A 16953-nucleotide genomic window follows, 5' to 3' on the forward strand; every position below is an offset into this window, starting at 1 on the left:
TATGATGCAAGTGTAAAATATATAAAATGAGCTGTAGATTTTTATTTTTTTTAATTGATAATATTAGCAGAAATAGTGGAGTTGTGGGTTTTGAATGTTGCCATTAGGACACTGACAGTGCAACTCCCTATAGGGGTATTGTGGAGAGTTTCAGAGAGGGCGCCTGGCTGAAGTCAACAGAGAGGGAGGGGAGTGTGCGCAGGGCTTTGGAAACAGGCATGCAGGCAGTCGACCGCTGCAAAGTGTTGAGCGCGGGACAGAGCCGGTTTAGCCCCACAGCACTCCTCATCTGTCCAAGAGAAGAAACCCCCCCAAAACCTCTACTGTGAGGCGCTCACCCCCACTCATCCCAACCAATAATGTGAAAATCAGACGGGGGAGAAAAAAAAAAAAAAAAGGACTGTCAGATGTTCAAACTAATCGTCGCTTCATCACACTTGAGCGCCGTCTATTTCCAACACTGTCCCACAGCTCGCAGTCAGGTTGCAGTAGGATATCCACAAGGATACCTGGTGTGAGATGCGGCAATGTCCCGAGGAGCATGCCCACGCGTAAACTCTTGCGGATCCTTTTGGATTTTGTCGCTGGTGGTCGTGTTTGCGGCGATCGGCGCGGACGCGTACAGCTGTCATGAAGTGAGGACCGCTTTCCAGCTGCGGCAGGTCGGACCGCTGCACCGCGTACCGGAGACACCTGGCACAGGTGAGCGGAGGGGAGGTTTGGCATTCCTAGTGGGGGGAGAACTTTGTGCTGGAGCATCATCGGTGGTCGCTAAGAAGTGCATTTTGTTGTGAACTGCAATTGTAGTCATTAAAAAAAACAGCATGTAAACCAAGTTATTTGTCTTTTAACGAAGCACCAGTGGATCAGTGCGCACACTCTTAAAGAGTAAAAGTAAGTTTACTCAAGTGAGTCCGAGAGGGAGGTAACAGATGCTGCCTCCCATCATGTTGGTCATGGTGCTAAAAGAGACTTTTCATCATAATATATGTTGTATATTAAACTATATGCTACAAAATGAAAGCTTATCTCAAAGTCAGTGAGATGTGACTTAACATGTTTGGCAGCTCATCTCCATCAAATTGAGAAATCTGTCCATAATTGTGCAGCTTTTTTTTGTCCCTCCCCCAAATAAACTTCTCTGCATTAGTGTCTAATATTCCATGTTTAATGTTGAATGCAACCAGTCCTGTGAAACATCAGAGCTTCTTGTTTTTTTTTTTTCCTCCACAGTTTTGCAGCTTCACATGCCACCCAGCTGCTTATCACATGTGGGCTGTTTAGAGAGATTAAACAATTATTTAGCAAATTTCTTTTGGCAGAGAAGCTGCCCAGCACATTCAAAAGCTGCTGAGGCAGGGGGTTTTGAACCAGAGCAGGGCCCAGTGTGATGCAGATGGTATCATAAGGTTTAATCTCTGTGGATAAATAGGCTGCAACGTCGCGTCCACAATAGGAGGAGTGAACGATTTGCCGTGCTGATTTGCAGAAGTCGGTCATCAGCAGCTCTTGTGGTCATGTGTTTTTAGAAACACAGGGTGCTGAGCCCCCAAAACCTACATGCACATGAACTTAGAAGGTATATTTTTATGAGAATATGTTTTCCACACGTCTACAAGAGTCATAAAGAGTCTTTTGCAGGTTTATGGAGTGATTCTCAAATTCGTCCTGTGTCTGTTGGATTTTTGTCAGCGATGCTTGAAAGCAGCTCCAAATGCCTTGAAGGTTTAATGGAATGTGCTTTCCTGCTGCACACTCAGGGAAACATTATTTTATGAGGATAAACACTGGTTCCCAATCTGTTTGCAGGCAAAATTCAATTTGAATGTGTTTAGGATTTGGTTCAGCTTTGCTGATTTTGCTTGAATGTTATTTGCAAGCATATTTTTACACTTAGTCACTTTTAACTCATCACATTATGTTTCTCCTGTGTGCACAGTTTCAATAGTCATATATATTTGAAGTTTATAAATCCATTTTCTTATGCTTAACAGTTGTGTTCTTTTGGTTTAATTCTGTTCAGCTTTCTTTTCTTTTAAATGCACTTTTGTGGATTGTGGCCAAAGAGCTCCATTTTAATCTCATCTGTCCAAAGCTCTTGTTTACACAACAACTCTGGCTTGTCCTGATGCTGCTTTGCATGCTTCAAATGCTGACTTTTGTGATGAGGTCACAGGTAAGGCTTTGGTTCTTCCTGTTTCGTCCAGCTGGACCTCCACGTTGTCTTTCCAGAACCTGCTCTGACTTCTGCAGTTCCCCTTCGCTGCCACTTCTTAATGATATTTCAGACAGTGAAAATTGCAAGCTGCAATATCTGAATATGTTTTATGGCTTTTGTCGGCTTTGCAGGCAACAATTAGCTTCGTTTTTAGATCCTCAGTCAGATGCTTAGAGGAGTTTATGGGTGTTTGGAGAATCAGAGTTTATCAGCTCTGGGACTGTCATCATCTGATATGTTTTAATGACAATTCTTGACCTTCATTCTTAAAGAAGCTCTGAAACATTGCCAGTAAAGGGAGCCTGAATGTTTGTGCATGTTTTTTCATGGAGTCAAAAGTAACAGTTTCCTGTTTTAGTTAGATATTTTTACCCCCCCAGAAATCAACAAAATGTGTCGTCTACCCAGCGGTGGCCATACTTTAGAGTACGACTGTGTCTATAGTATATGCAGGCTAGAATTCTTTCTGCAATAAAGTCATGCAAGTTGGTGGCTACTTGAGTGTCGTCCAGTTTGAGTCTGCAAGCTGTAACTCCGAGAAGAGCAACAGATAGCTGAGTGGGAAACATACCTCGAGGTGCATCCAAACCACTTGATATGTTTGTTTAGCAGGGTGTCACTACTAGCAACAGAGAATGCCGGTTCCGTTGCAAGCAGTAGTTAGCTCTCAAAGACAACGGAAGGAGCTCGGTCTAGCGAGCGTGTCAGCAGTCTGGAACGAGGCTTGTGTCATGAGATTTTACCGTCTGCAGCACATTGGCAGAGGACGTCGACTATCTTATTTTGCAACTGCAGCTGTTGATGACCATTTTACCAGACTGTTGAACAACATAAGCAAAGATGATGTTGCTGGTCTGGAATGGTCTTTTTTAACTGCAGGATATTTCATTTCTGGACAACTTTTATCTAAAGTGATAACATTTGGATAGTTGTAATTCAGATACAAACTGCAGCTCTCAAGTTTGAACCATCAGTTGATAAAACACTGCTGTACATTCAGGGCTTAGAGTTTATGTTGCTTTTTATTCGTACTCGTCCTGCAGCGGGTGTTTTGGGCAAGACGCAATCTTGTCTTCAAAGTGCTGACCAATGGAAGGAGGAGAGATTTTGGTGTGTGTGTGTGTGTGTGTACATAATTATGCTACTCTGCTTCAGTTCTCAGATCAAACGCCAACAAAAGCAACTCTTGAAATTTGAAGTGGCAAGACTTCAGCTCTTTTCACAGTCTGATATTTGTTTTAGGATACAGTGCTGCGTTTCATGTGTGGTGAACTGATCTCTCACTAAGTGGCAGGAGTGTGGCAGCGAGAGAGTCAGCCAGTTGGATGATCCCATTTGAAAAGAATTGCACTTTTATGGTGCGGATATTTTATACTTGTATTTTTTTTTTTCCAGTTGTTTGTTTTTAATTTTTTGGTATCCAAAGAAACCGTAAAGTGCAGGAAGTTAGTGATAGTGATTACCAAGACCACTGTCATCTCCTTTTGGCAGGCAGCGGTGGAAGAAATCCTCAGATTGTTTAATTAAGAGAGTAAAAAGCAAAGCAAAATGCTTAAATGTAGCAATAGCTCAGTGTAAAGTGTGATTAGATTAGGAGCTACAGTATTGTTTTTGTACCATCTCTGTCCAGTTTGAAGGAATTTAAAGCTACGCCGCTCCTCTGCTTCAAATTTCCCTCTAAACTGCAATACTTGCATTTAAGTGTCTGTGTAGCATAAATGAGTGATCTTGAAGATGAGAATTTCCCAGTATGCCTCTGTTTTGAATCATTTCATGCCAGCCTATTTGGTGTGGACATTAAATATTGGTTCCCTGGTCCACTATCTATAAAGGGTGACTTTATCTCCATGCCAGATTCATCATCAAGGGAACTTTGATAATCAATGACATGATGTTGCGTATCCTATTATTTATGGCCACTTTGGTACAGTGGTGCACAGCCAAGCGCCCCATATTATGATTACCACGGGGAGCTGATATAGCCCTTCTGGAGATAGATCATTTGGAAAGCAGACGGCTAGAAGTGCTGTTCACAGACACATACGCTAACTTTGGGTTGTTGGATAATGTCCCGAGATATGATCAGCGTGTTTTACAGCCCAGTTAAAACTTCTTTAGCGATCTTGACTGAGCAGGGCTCCTGTGATTGTGTACTCATTGCTTCTTATTGCGCTCTTTGATTTAGTGAGTCATTAACAGCTATTTCAGAGCGAAAGAGAAAGTGTCTTGTATCTTTAATACAACACAAGCAGGGGTCATGTGTTAATAGGAAGGGAATGGGAGCACAGTGTGTTATCACATGTCGCCACATCCTTAACCAGTTACAGCGTCAAAAGCCTTGGCAAGCTCTCAAAGCTCACCGTAGTCTTTGATTGGCTGCAGTTATTTTGATTCCCTTTTTAACTCGGCCACAGCGCACACACATGGCGCACACCTTCTCCGTACACACACACACGTTCAATCACTCTGCCATTTCTTAACCGCCTATTCCAATCTCATGAAATATCTTTGTAAAACTAAAGCTATGAAAAAAAAGCTGATCATTAAAAAAATCTTTCAGTAAGCGACAGTACAAATTATTGAACTGACAACTACCTCAGATGCTCTTTCATCCGTCCACCCAAATACTCCAGCCTCACCAGTGCTGCCCAGTCTGAAGCTGATTATTCTGTCTGAGTCGCTCCCCACACAACATCTCTTATTGGATTTCAGCCTAAGCCTATCTTGTGTTTCAGCTGATTGTGTGCTACCTTACCCTTCTGGATCGCTAGTAGTAGAGGAAGCTGCGATTTTATGGCTTTAGACTCCCAAAGTATTATTTGCCTCTCCATTAATTTAACCAAGTAGAAAAGATTAATGTTTTTTTTTGCTCTAGGAATAGAAATATAACATGAGAGGAGTGCTTCTTCCTGAGACGTGTTCAGCAGATTATATTAAACGGTAACATAATTACTCTGCCAGTGTGATATAATCCTGCTCCGTCAGGTCTGCGTCTGTTTGCCTACCAGCCTTACATGTCTCTTTATGCTCTGTCTGGCCAACCTCTGCCCTCTGGTGTGGCTTTGGTCTCCGTGCCAATCACCGTAGGCAGTTCCAGCTTGGGGTCTGGGAAAGCTAAACATTCCAGCTGAGTTTCAAGGTTGTCCAAAAATGCAGGTTTCGCGGCAAAAGGCCCTTTTGAGATGTGTTTTCATTCGGCACGGTCTATCCAAAGGGCAGCAAACCTGTATAGAGTAAATATCCTGTATGTTCAGGGGATCTTGAAATTTCAAAGGGAACCGGCTTCCTGAGGCAGGAGAACGGCAACAGCATTAATTGCCTACTTTCTAACAAAGTTATTCTTGTTCTCTACGGCATCAGGAAACCACGACCCTCCCTCTCATCAATGCAAACCAAATCAATAAAGCTTTCCATACCATGCTGAAGAGACGAGAGCTGCATGTAAACCATTTTTGCCAGAGTTGGTGGAGGGTGGTAATAACATAACTCAGCAGTATACCGTTTTCAGCTCTGCTACTGTAGTGCCACCTATTGTGAATGGCATGTGAGTTAGCAGGGCAATTATACAGTGGTAGAGTTTCTCCACTCAGAAGTTTTGACTTGTGCAACGAAGGGCACTGAGGTGTTGCTGAAGGGATTGTGACTAACAAGTCAAGACCCCTGAGCCACGGCTTTAATACGGCAAATTACTCCAGAGGTATTTGTCACCTGAGGACAATTAAGGCAATTAGGATTCAAAGTTGACATCCAGTCTGGAGTGTGTTAAGGTTTAGCCAGGCAGAATGAGTAGCATGTACACTGGGCACTAATTACACAGGGGCCAGCGGAGTTCAGTATTCTTGGCCCATCGGAGTCTGCGTAGAATCACATTTCAAGTCAGAAGACATAGCTGCGGCTTGTAGACAGAATGACATTTACAAATGAGAAGCTTTTGCATTTGTAAAATAAATGAAATCACAATTGCAAATTTGGCTACAAAAGCGGGTCGTATTATGTTGCGTGCCAACTCGCATGTTGCTTCTCGGTCGCCATATTCTCACGTCCATGGCATTGCTAGCTGATTGGTTACAACCTTTGACACATCGATGCACTGTTGTCTTGGGTTTTCCATATATTAAATAGACGTAAATATGTTTTCTTTTAGTTCTTGTCCAGTGCACCTACTATATACATATGATGTTAGGTCACAAAAATAAAGTTCCTGGATAAGTATGTACCTCGTTCCAGTAATGACACCCATTAATAATCATGTTCACAGTTAGCTGCCCCTAAAGGCGTAATAGGTGAAAGAGATCACCATTGTCTTAGCAAGATGTGGTTTCAGTGGAAAGCACCAGTGACTCAAAAATAAAATAAAATAACATATGTGAACCGTACAAGAAAATTTCCACTTTTTAAGAATTTCTCCCATTTCACAGCCGTTTGTGCGTGTGAGCAGTTCAAGCGAGCACCTGTGTAAAGCATTTACAGGGTTGCTTGCATCACCAATCGCAGCTTTAAGGCAGAGCGGAAAAAGAAGAATGAAAATTGAACTTGCTTATTTTCCAACAAGATGACAAGCCAACATATGCAGGAATTTCTTGAAAGCGGCGATGTTGACGTCCTGTTCAAGTCAAGTCAGGAAACACACCAATCCATCCAATTGAACATTTAGGGCAGGACTTGCAAATTGTTGTTGAGTCATGGTCCCCAAGCAATTTTACAGGGCTGGAATAGTTTTTGCAAAGAATACTGGGGAAAATCTGCAGCCCTTCAGACTTTGGAAACTGTTGGTGCTGCATAATGTGCCTACTAAATTTTTACTGGAACAGGATAAGATTCTGTTCGGATTTTTGAGTTTGTGGAGGTTTACTTTTATGTAGACATTAAAACCATTGCTGTTTCCAAATGCTTTGATTTCATTAAACAGTAAAACATGGAAACACTTTTAAAGATGGCCTCTCCATTTTGTAGGTTTGACTGGCATGAATACAGAAAATGAACTCTAGCTGATAAATGCATGTCGCTCAGGAACACAAACAGTTGTATATTCAACGACTTGAGTCCTTGAAAGTTTTCTTGTTTCCCCTTCAAGCAGAAGCTATTAAAATACTGCATGTAAAAATGTTTCCAAAGATAGAAAAAAGAACAAACTCAGCAATTTCTTTCCAGTTACAGAGAGAGAGAGAAGCAGTGACTTGGCTTCTAATGACTGCAGAAAGCGGCTCGGTATATTTGGGACACAGTCAGTCTGTCCTGACTGCTGTGGTGGCTTTAACAGCCAAAGTCTTTCTGAGTATCACTTACTCCATGCAGCTACTCGCAAGGGACGGAGAGGCCAGGCTGGATTCCACTGTGAGTCCCTGGATATTACTTTCATATCACAGATAACACACAAACAAAAGAAGGAGCCAGCCAGCGAGGAGAACAGGGTCAGGGGTAGAAGGGGGAGAGAGGACGGACATATGGGGAAATTCTAACTTTAAAATAGCACTGAAACAAATATCGATTGAGACATGAGGGGGACGCCTTCCCCGTGTTTTCATTTAATATTCTGCGTCCAAAAATGTGTCACTAAAATCAGTTTCTTGTTAAGATCTAATCCTGCTGGGGGGGGCCAAATATCAGCAGCGAAACCGTATCGCTTGTAAACCGGTTGACCTTGATGGCGCGTTTCATGGATTTGTTTTTGTTTTGAAATGTCGACATTGGTTCCAACTGTGTGTAGACTATTAAATTTATTAAATGATTGTCAAACATGTTCTGTTTACGGTCGGGGAAAATCTAAAGCATATGGATGGTTGGAGCTGCTTTCACCAAGTAGTCTTATAAGAGATCCATTTTAAAAGGTTGTGGCATGCAGCCCAAGGAGGAGATAGATGACTGTCAGTAGGCCTCCTCTCTTGTTCTTGTGTCTGTGATCGAAAACATGGAAAATAAAAATCTTGAGCTCTTATGCAGCAACGTTGCAGGTAATTAATAAGCGGAATGATTCCTTTACACATTGGGGGGAAAAAAAAAACAGCACAAGATTTTGCAGCAACAGCGTCGACAGGGAAATAGTGTCAACATAAAAAGAGTGCTGCTCCAGAGATGGAGATAATGAGCTGGAAGGGGCAGGACAGCCAGTTATGACTTCACTCATCTGGCTCTGGGATGGGAACAAATGGAGCCTCACTGGGTAATTAAGAGACACCCAGGCCTCACAAGGATATGCCAGGCAAATGGGAGAGAGGGAGCAGAAAGGGAAAGAGGGATTCAGAATGCAACCCTATTGTGTTTCATGGAGGGATTTGGACAGTGAGGCACTGGTCTTGCGGTCTGTCCTAAGGCCATGCTTTAGGCTCTGGTTACAACACCTGCCTCCAGCCACCCCCGTCCAGCCCTTCCCCCCAAGTAAAATGAGTTATCATATCAGACTTGTGCATTATGGAAATGACCCTGTGTTTGTTGGAATAAATGTGTGGGGAAAAAAGACAGTTTGAATAGCCCGTGCTAATTTTGAGCAGCTTGTGATGTCATGACAGTGTTTATGTGCTGTATGTGGAGATGGTGAGAAGCAGGTGACACCAGCAGTAGCAGGACTAGGTTTCAGCTGATGTAACTGCGTGACTGCGCTGCTCTTTGGATCACACCTTTTTGCAGTTAGGTCATTGTCTCCATGTGGTTGTTACAAACTGTATAGGTGATTTCACACAAATTACTGTCTGTGCATTTTGTGTGCATGTTTGCAAAATTCAACTGAAAGCATATATTTTTTTGTTTGTTTTATGGGACACATGTTGCACTCGCATGTCCAAATGTGTGTCTTGACGACATGCGCAATTGTATAAAACTGAGGCAAAGATATATATTTAGCAGAGACAGTATTTATAGCAGGAAACGTGGATGAATTCTTGGTCTACTTTCTCACCTTCCCATGGTGCCTCTTCTGTCTCTCAGTGGAGTTATGGCTTGTCTATCTATATGCATGCGCAGGACACTATACATACACTCACTCATACATGCACAGTGTAGAATCATATACAGTTGTATGGAAAGTTTGATACTGTTTGACATGTTTTGCTGGCTTTTGAACCAAAAACACAAAAAAGCCCTGCACAAATTGGCATGAAAAAATAACACTTTAGCACCGTAATGTGTTTTCTTTTTAAAGAACCTAAAACAAAAGAAACAATATTCGTAATTGCAAAACTTCATGCTTTGGCAAATATGACAGTTTACAAAAGCTTCGTAGGAAGTTTCTTTTCCCAATTTTCGCCCACTGTTGCTTGCAGATCCATTGCACAAGTTTGGAAAAGACTGTCTTGCATTCACAGCATGTTTAAACAAAAAAAAAGCAGTTTTTAGAAAATGTAATTATTGGTCCAACGTCTGAACCAATCAGCTGTGAGATCAGACTGGCACATTTCTCATCATGCCCTGAGATTACGCAGTCGTTGGGTATCTAACTGCGGTGCACCATGTCAACACAAGTCGGTGTCAAGTCGGACAGAAATCTAACTGGCATGCATTGCGCAGCGATCAGCAATGACTGTGTTTTTTTGTTCTTTACTGGCCTAACTCGTGATAACAATGCAGAACTCCTGATGCTTTGTATGTACACCAAGGGGTTGTTGGATGTCCAAACTTTGCAATACAACTGTGAAAGCCTCCCAGGATGTTAGACATTTTTATTCTTTGTTGTTGCACTTATAAGTTCTTACCCAAACAGACATGCCTTACTGTGAAAGTGCTTCCATTTTTGGTGATATGTTTTTTTGTGTTAACAGTACCCTGAAAGGAAAAAAAAAAAGTATAAGTTCTACATGTTAATTAAAAAAAATAATTAAAAGGAAACCTCTGTGTGTTTCTGCTTGACTTTCCTAGATGTGGATCTGTTGGTTTGTAAGCACCAGGGTCCGTCATGTTGCACCAGAAAGATGGAGGAGAGCTACCAGTTTGCTGTAAAGCGAGAAACCCTCCACAACATTCACTCCTACAGCTATGAGCTCGAGCATCTCATCTCCGGCCACTCGGATGCCTTCCAGGGTAAGTTTTTAGACAATATTGTCCAACTGGGATTGGATGGGATCGGCTCTGGGTTGTTGGAGTTGACTAATAAAGAGATACTGTGATTCATTTAGCCATTTAGCTATCCTGCTATGTACTGTTCCTGTTACTGCATGAGACTGACAACCCAAAGGGGTTAACTCTGTCAATTCAGCAATAAAGAACAGATCTATTTTTATTTATTGTAGCATTTGATGAAACAAAAGGCAGTTTTTCAAGATCATGGATGTGGAGGCAATTGCTACTCACAAAATGAGCATGCCCCCCCTCCTTTCTCTTGTGGGTTTGGCAACAACAGAATTGTGGAGAAAGATCACTGAGGGTAGACGGGAAAAGAAGCCTTTTTCTTAACCTCTAGTGTTTTGTGGAAGATGCTGCTTTTTTATTATATGATCCCAGCTCTCGAGACAGCCAGACAATTACTGGAAGCCTTGAAGAAATGACAGTAGTTCTGGAGGGTGAAAAAGTCTGTGCAATTATTTCAGTTTGTTTGTTTGCTGTTTATTTATTGGTATATTTTTGGTTGTAATGTCAGCCAGGACAGTTCAGATGTCTGACTTGTGGAAAAACAAAACTCTGCTCCACAAATACAGCGTGGTTTGGCCGAGCGTGGCTTGTCAAAGGGCCTGAACGCTACACGCAGCTGAATCGAGCAGTGCGACGAGTTGACCAACCTCGTCCTCCCTCTTTCTCTAAATGCAGTGTCATTTAGGTTTAAACATTTCCGAAACAGACCATGTTTTCCCTTCCCAAAACCTCCAGCGCAATCCCACGGGGCAGACGAGATGCTTTGGATGTTTTTAGTGTCGGAGGAATTTCAGTACCATGTAATTCGCTTTATAAGACAATGGGCTGCTGTAACGTGACGTTGTCCAAATTTTTATTTATGACACCAGCAAGAACACTACTGTTCAATATGGAAAACTCATATATTATGTGAACAAATGATGTAATAAAGAACGAAACTGTTTCGGGAACAGTCATGGAGAATTGATTTTCAACCACTGCTGTCGTGAAAATTGTTACTGTCAACTTGTAAATGTCAAGCGAACAGGATATATTAGTGTCACACAATGTTCCTTGCACTGCAACAGAGCTGACATATGAAATTCCACTCCATATTATATGCACATTACTGAAAAAGGTATTAAAAGAGTGCAGTCTTCATTTTTTTTTTTTCTAAAATAGGACACTTGACTGTGTTTGAACAGTGTTCCTGGTGTTTGTTCTTTTCATCATCATTGAGATCCTTCCCTTCTTACCTCATGTCTGAGCCTGTCTGAAGAAATAAGATCAGGTGTTCCACATCTCCAGAAAAGGCCAAGATGGAAAATAACAATGGAATAACAATAGAAACTGGGGTATGATGGTGCCGAAAATGATTATGTCACTGGCCCTCAATTTTCAAGGCCTTCTAAGGACAGTCTCTGTGCTGTCTGAGTGCCTCGAGTGGAATGTGAAGTAGCAAGTGGCTCATATACCACATGAAGTAATGAGAATATGACTTTGGCCGATAACATTGGTACTGCTATTCACACGCCGGAGTGCAGAGAGTTGTTTGTGGGTGGCTTTCCTCTCCTGCTCCTTTTTTTTGTTTGCACTCTATCTATCCAGTTGTACCAGCAGTTCACCACGGAGCCAGTTGTCTGCAGGCTAAAAGCGCTGCTGTGTTCGCTTGATAATTATTTCATGATGTGGACTCAATATTCTGTGCAGTTTTCCATTTGTCTGTCAATCACACTTTAAATCTTGCGACAAATCCACTGTCTGTGTGCGTTTTCTTCTTATGCTGCGGTTCGTAGCATTTGAACTCAGCTCTCTCTCCTGCTGATTGGAAAGATTAGCCAAAAGGACATGCCCATTGGAAAGGAGATGATGTGTGTTGCATGTACGTGTGCTTTTGCTGGACTGCCTTTGTTTTGACAGCCTTAAATATCCTCCTGTGCTTTGTCATATGTGGGAGTTGCCATGTCAGGAATATGACCCTTCAAACACAAACCATGCTGAGCTTTTTTTCCAACTGGGGTTGATTGTTTGCTGCAAACATGTTTCCAGTGAACCAGTACCAATAATCCTTTTTGGGATTCTCCAGATATTGTTCTCATTTTACCCTTCCAGCTGCCAAACCCTAAATCCCACAAGCAGGGTGACATGTTTTTACATAGCGACCTCCTTCCGCCTCAGAATCTCCTTTTTCTCTTTCTGTCTTCCTACCATTCAGCTTCCCCACCACACCACTCACAGATGCAGGCCAGCCCCTCTGGTCTCCCCCCTCTCAACCCTATCACAGATAGACTCTCCTAATCCATGTCATAGTTGATAGGTAATGAGCTTTGGGGCCTGATGGTGGGTAGGTGTCAACCACAGAGCCCAGTCTAAGCTGTGCCAGCTTAGAGCTGCCATCAAGGGCTTTGGCCTGTCAGTCTGTTCTGGCCAATCAGATCTGGCGTGATCTGACTTCCTGGAAACCTCTCTGTGACCTCCTGATTGGCTGAGAGAAAGTCAAACAGATGGATCGGCCACGAGAATATGTTTGTGTGCCTTGTTTAATGGTTAAATTGTGCTTTAGGGTCTTGCTTTTCAGTTGGTTCTGGCGAGCCTTCACAAATCACTTGTTCCAGATTGTAGCAAACTCTTGCTGGCAAATAGCTGAACAGGGTATTGGATTTGTGTGTGTGTGTGTGTGTGTGTGTGAGAGAGAAAGTGAACGACAGGTGGGAATGATGAGCAAGAGAGTAAGTATCTGGGTATATAGTCACACTGCTGGGAAGCAGATGTCATGAAAATGCTGACACTTTTGATCACTAGTGTCACTGATATGAGGAGGACCTGGCCCACAGCTAAAGGCCGCGACATCTGTGTTTGTGTGTTTGCGACAGGGGTGTTTGAAAATTTTGTACATGTGCATCTTGATGACCGTGTGCGTGCATATGCGGCAAAGACACGTTAGCATGTACAATATTTACCACCCTCACTAGGCACCGTGACCACCTCAAGGCTCAAATAGTCCTCAGAGAAGTTGACAAATACTTTTCGGAGAAATATACTCTCCTGGCCTAAATAGCTCTCCATCATCGATAAAAGGGCAGCGCATTTAAAACTTTCTGTGCCCTTCAGCGCAGGGACAAGGAGGTCATTTGAGAAAGAGCGACAGTCAGACAGACAGAAAAAGAGGCCACGGCAAAAAGGGTGCCTTTGCTCACTGAGTTGACATAATTAGCTGATCCTTGTTTCATCATCCAGGAACTCTCCAGACCCCCCTGTCCTCGGAGACTCTCTCTCTTGCTCTCGCTCTCTCATTTCCCCTCCAAGTATTGACAGAGAGACAAGGATATTTAGCTTTAAGCCTTACTCTTTGATGGAATTGTTCGTGAAATTCTTTTGACTGTCTGAATCATCCTGGGTGGCTCACACAAGACAGGCTTTGTAAGGGCAACTGTCTCGTTTATTAAAAAGCGATGATTTATGTGCTCCTTTTTTTCAGTTTGTGTTGGCACGTCTAAATGTGTACAACCGGTGCGCGTCTGTATATGTGCGTGCAAGTGGCAGGAACGATGAATCACTTCTGCTCTATCTACATTCTTTTTTATTATAAGATACAGGGTCCCGCTATCTTCATTGCGATCTCTGCATTTGCCTGGAAGTTCTCTCACTTGTTTTGCCTGTGATCTTTTGAGCCCGACCTCTCTCACATCATCATTTTTGTTCCCTCACTTCATGTCTGTGTGTATTTTTCTCTGCAGATGTTTTGACCGACAGGGTTATTGCTCTAGAGGCTGGTGCTTGGACACGAGATGACATTGCGCGGCACCATGAGCTCATGCTCAAATTAGGGAGGATATCCGGAATCCATCCCTACACGTCTCATTTAATCATTCAGGGCGGAGGGGGAAACGTGTTTATGGACTTAATAGTGCGGCAAATACATTGCGTATTGGAGTGTGTCGATGTGTGTAACCTTAGCATATTTGCGCTGAAACTATGCCGTTCTCGTCTCCTGTGCAGACATGACACATGAGGCAGGATGCATTTTCCCTCAGAGTGTGGAGAACTCGGGCTCACTGGGGGAAAGTGGAAAGAACAAAGGGAAGGAGGGAGGAGAGAGGGAGAAGCTCAAAGCCTCATAAAGTCATAAAGTCACACTCAAAGCTTCCCTAATTACCTCTGCTTTTCATCTGCCCCGCTCACCTTAGCGTGGACGTGTGAGAACCCAGAGGAGCAGGGAGTTGGGCCTAGAAAACGAGGAAAGAAAACTGAGATGAAGGAAGGGCTTGTGGTAGAAGCAAGAAAAAAAAAAATCTAGTGAAAGTGTGCACAGGTGTGTTTGAATATGCTTCTATCAGGTGTGCACGCATTGTGGTCTGCCTTCAAAGAAAGCTAAATCAACAGGTTTCGGCCCTGTAGACTCACTGTGCACCGCTGTTCTCTGACAAATCTCCTTTCTTTTTGGGTGTCTCTCTCTCTCTCTGTCTGTGGTCCACGCTTTGTCAGCACTGGTTACAAGAGCACGCTGGGTCCAGGTGGGCACCGTGCCAACATCTTGCTTTGCTGGCTGGCACGTGTGCTGCAAGGAACCCTCGAGTCTCAAAGATAACCTGGCTGCCAACAGTGCACTCCACAGAATGAAACCATAAACACATCTCTATTCCCCGTGTTCTTCTCCACCCCGAAAGCCTCCTTTCATTTCTCTTCATCAGTCCCAGTCTTTCTCACCAGCCATCCATGCCTCCCAACGTTGCATCCAATGCCTAAACAAATATGAGGTCTGCGCAGATTCCACTGGCATGATTTTGACATACTAGCATAGTGAGATAAATACCCCCTTCTTCTTGCCAACACCATCTTTTGCTTTACGATAGGACTTTCTGACACGACTTTAGAAATACTATTTCTGACATCGCCACTCGGCTACTTTCAACAAACACTTTTTGGTGTAGACTAAGCTTCGTCAGCCCCACTATTATATGAGCACAATAAGGTTGATGTCCAGGAAGTTTCTTGGTAATCAGACAAAGTCATATCTCCCAGGGCTTGTTCCCTGTCCAAAAGAATTTGGCTTTTCTGGAGCACAGTCTGTCTGGCCGGCTGATGGGATTTAGACTCCGCCGCTGCTGATTGGTCCAGCCTGGCTTTTTCCTGTGTCCTGTCTGACTCTGCTGCACCCATGTTTCACTGAGTGATCCCAAAAGCCATAAAGTTTTTGTGTGTGTGTGTGTGTGGGCGTGTTTATATATATTGGAGACAGACATGTAGATGTGTTCTTGTGTAGCAACTGTCGGTCAAAGTCTGTCAAATTTCCCAGAGAAATTCTATACATCATATCTGCCTTTGGTTTAATGAAAGTAGATATTGTTCAGGGAGACGATGGTGGCTTTGAGCACAGCATGCTGGGAGTCTCTGTGCAAACCGGCCAGACTTGCATGTCTATGAGGGACAGCTGTTCTCATCTAAATACCTGTGGGACTTTGGGGTTTGCGTTTGATATATGCTTTTAATGTATTAGTAGATGAGCACTGTAACACACACACACGTCCCTGTGTCATGACTCACGGTGTTACCGTTACCCAAAGTAGGTTGGAATTGGCTGTCTTCCTCCTCTCGGCTCACTTTATCACTCCCACATTCAAGTCAGCTCACTTTCCTCATTAGGGCCTGTGATGGACACTCCTCTGCTTCTTCTGCTTCCTTCTTGCCTCTGTGGCTCCTCGAGTACCGTTAAGGAGTCCCCACGGTAGGCTTTATTCACTGATCCTCCACTCATTCATCAATTGTATTCCAGAGGAAGAGGTACAATAAATGGTAAAAAATGGACAGACAAAAGAAACGGTGTTCTGACCCCGGCCAGCCGTGTCCTGTTTATATGAGCCGTGATGGATGATAGCCGGTCTATTGTCGGCCAAAACGAACAGCGGTTTTACATGTATCCGTTCTTAAATCAACCACAAGCGCAGTCTATCGCTGGCAAACTATTAATCCTTCTGGTTTCAGCGATATGATGGAATTTGTGCTTCACAAATATTGTTAAACATTTATCTTGATAGTTTAGAATTTTAGTCTGATTTATTTCATTCCACAAAACAGAGGGGGTCTCGTGGTGTTTTTAATGGCCCCCGCGCAAGGATTCGGGTCTGAGCAACGAGGAAATTTTGGCCCATAATTTAAACAATGCGCAAGTGACCCTCTGTCTGCTCCTCGATTCATAATAAAGCTGATAAATGAAAACAGGGGCCACACCTGCTAAGAAAAGTGGAAAATTCTTCATTAGGGTCCCTTTCATCTTGGATTTGTTCCACACCTCAGAGTCCCTACAAGGGTCTGTTTCATGTTAATCCTATGTTAGCCTAAATGTTTCCTTTCCTTCTTTTTTTTTAAATAAAAATCTGGAGTCCAGTCTCTTTTTTTTCCTCTCTCTTGTTCAGTCATAATCAGTTTCCACTTATATAATGTGGTAACTACCCTGACTTGCCTTTTTTTGTTTATTACAAGCCACAGACTGTCATTGGTGGAGCAACACTTTGGAGAAACTACATTCACTTCTAATCCATTCGAGTCATAATATCCCTGATATGTTGTTGCATTGAACGAAACTTTTCATTTCTTTCCTTCACTTGAGTCCTGTTTTATTGTGCATGTTCTGCTTTTTTCCCCCCAAACTGTTTATGTTCAAGAGTCAGGAGTACTTTGTGTTTGTACAACTGCCGATC

General features: G+C 43.0%; 1 protein-coding gene across 2 annotated transcripts in view; it reads left to right on the forward strand.

The window, feature by feature from the left end:
- Nucleotides 1-216: 216 nt before the first annotated feature.
- Nucleotides 217-16953, forward strand: part of LOC103359185 (glypican-5-like) — a 105956-nt gene continuing 89219 nt past the window's right edge. For both annotated transcript variants that reach the window (XM_008284416.1, XM_008284417.1), the window contains exons 1-2: nucleotides 217-702; nucleotides 10067-10228. In XM_008284416.1, coding sequence (XP_008282638.1) covers nucleotides 528-702; nucleotides 10067-10228 — 337 coding nt within the window. In that variant the 5' untranslated portion in view covers nucleotides 217-527. The remainder of the gene's footprint in view (nucleotides 703-10066; nucleotides 10229-16953) is intronic.

This window comes from Stegastes partitus, unplaced genomic scaffold (genome assembly GCF_000690725.1).
Source record: "Stegastes partitus isolate 25-593 unplaced genomic scaffold, Stegastes_partitus-1.0.2 Scaffold358, whole genome shotgun sequence".
Taxonomy (NCBI): domain Eukaryota; kingdom Metazoa; phylum Chordata; class Actinopteri; family Pomacentridae; genus Stegastes; species Stegastes partitus.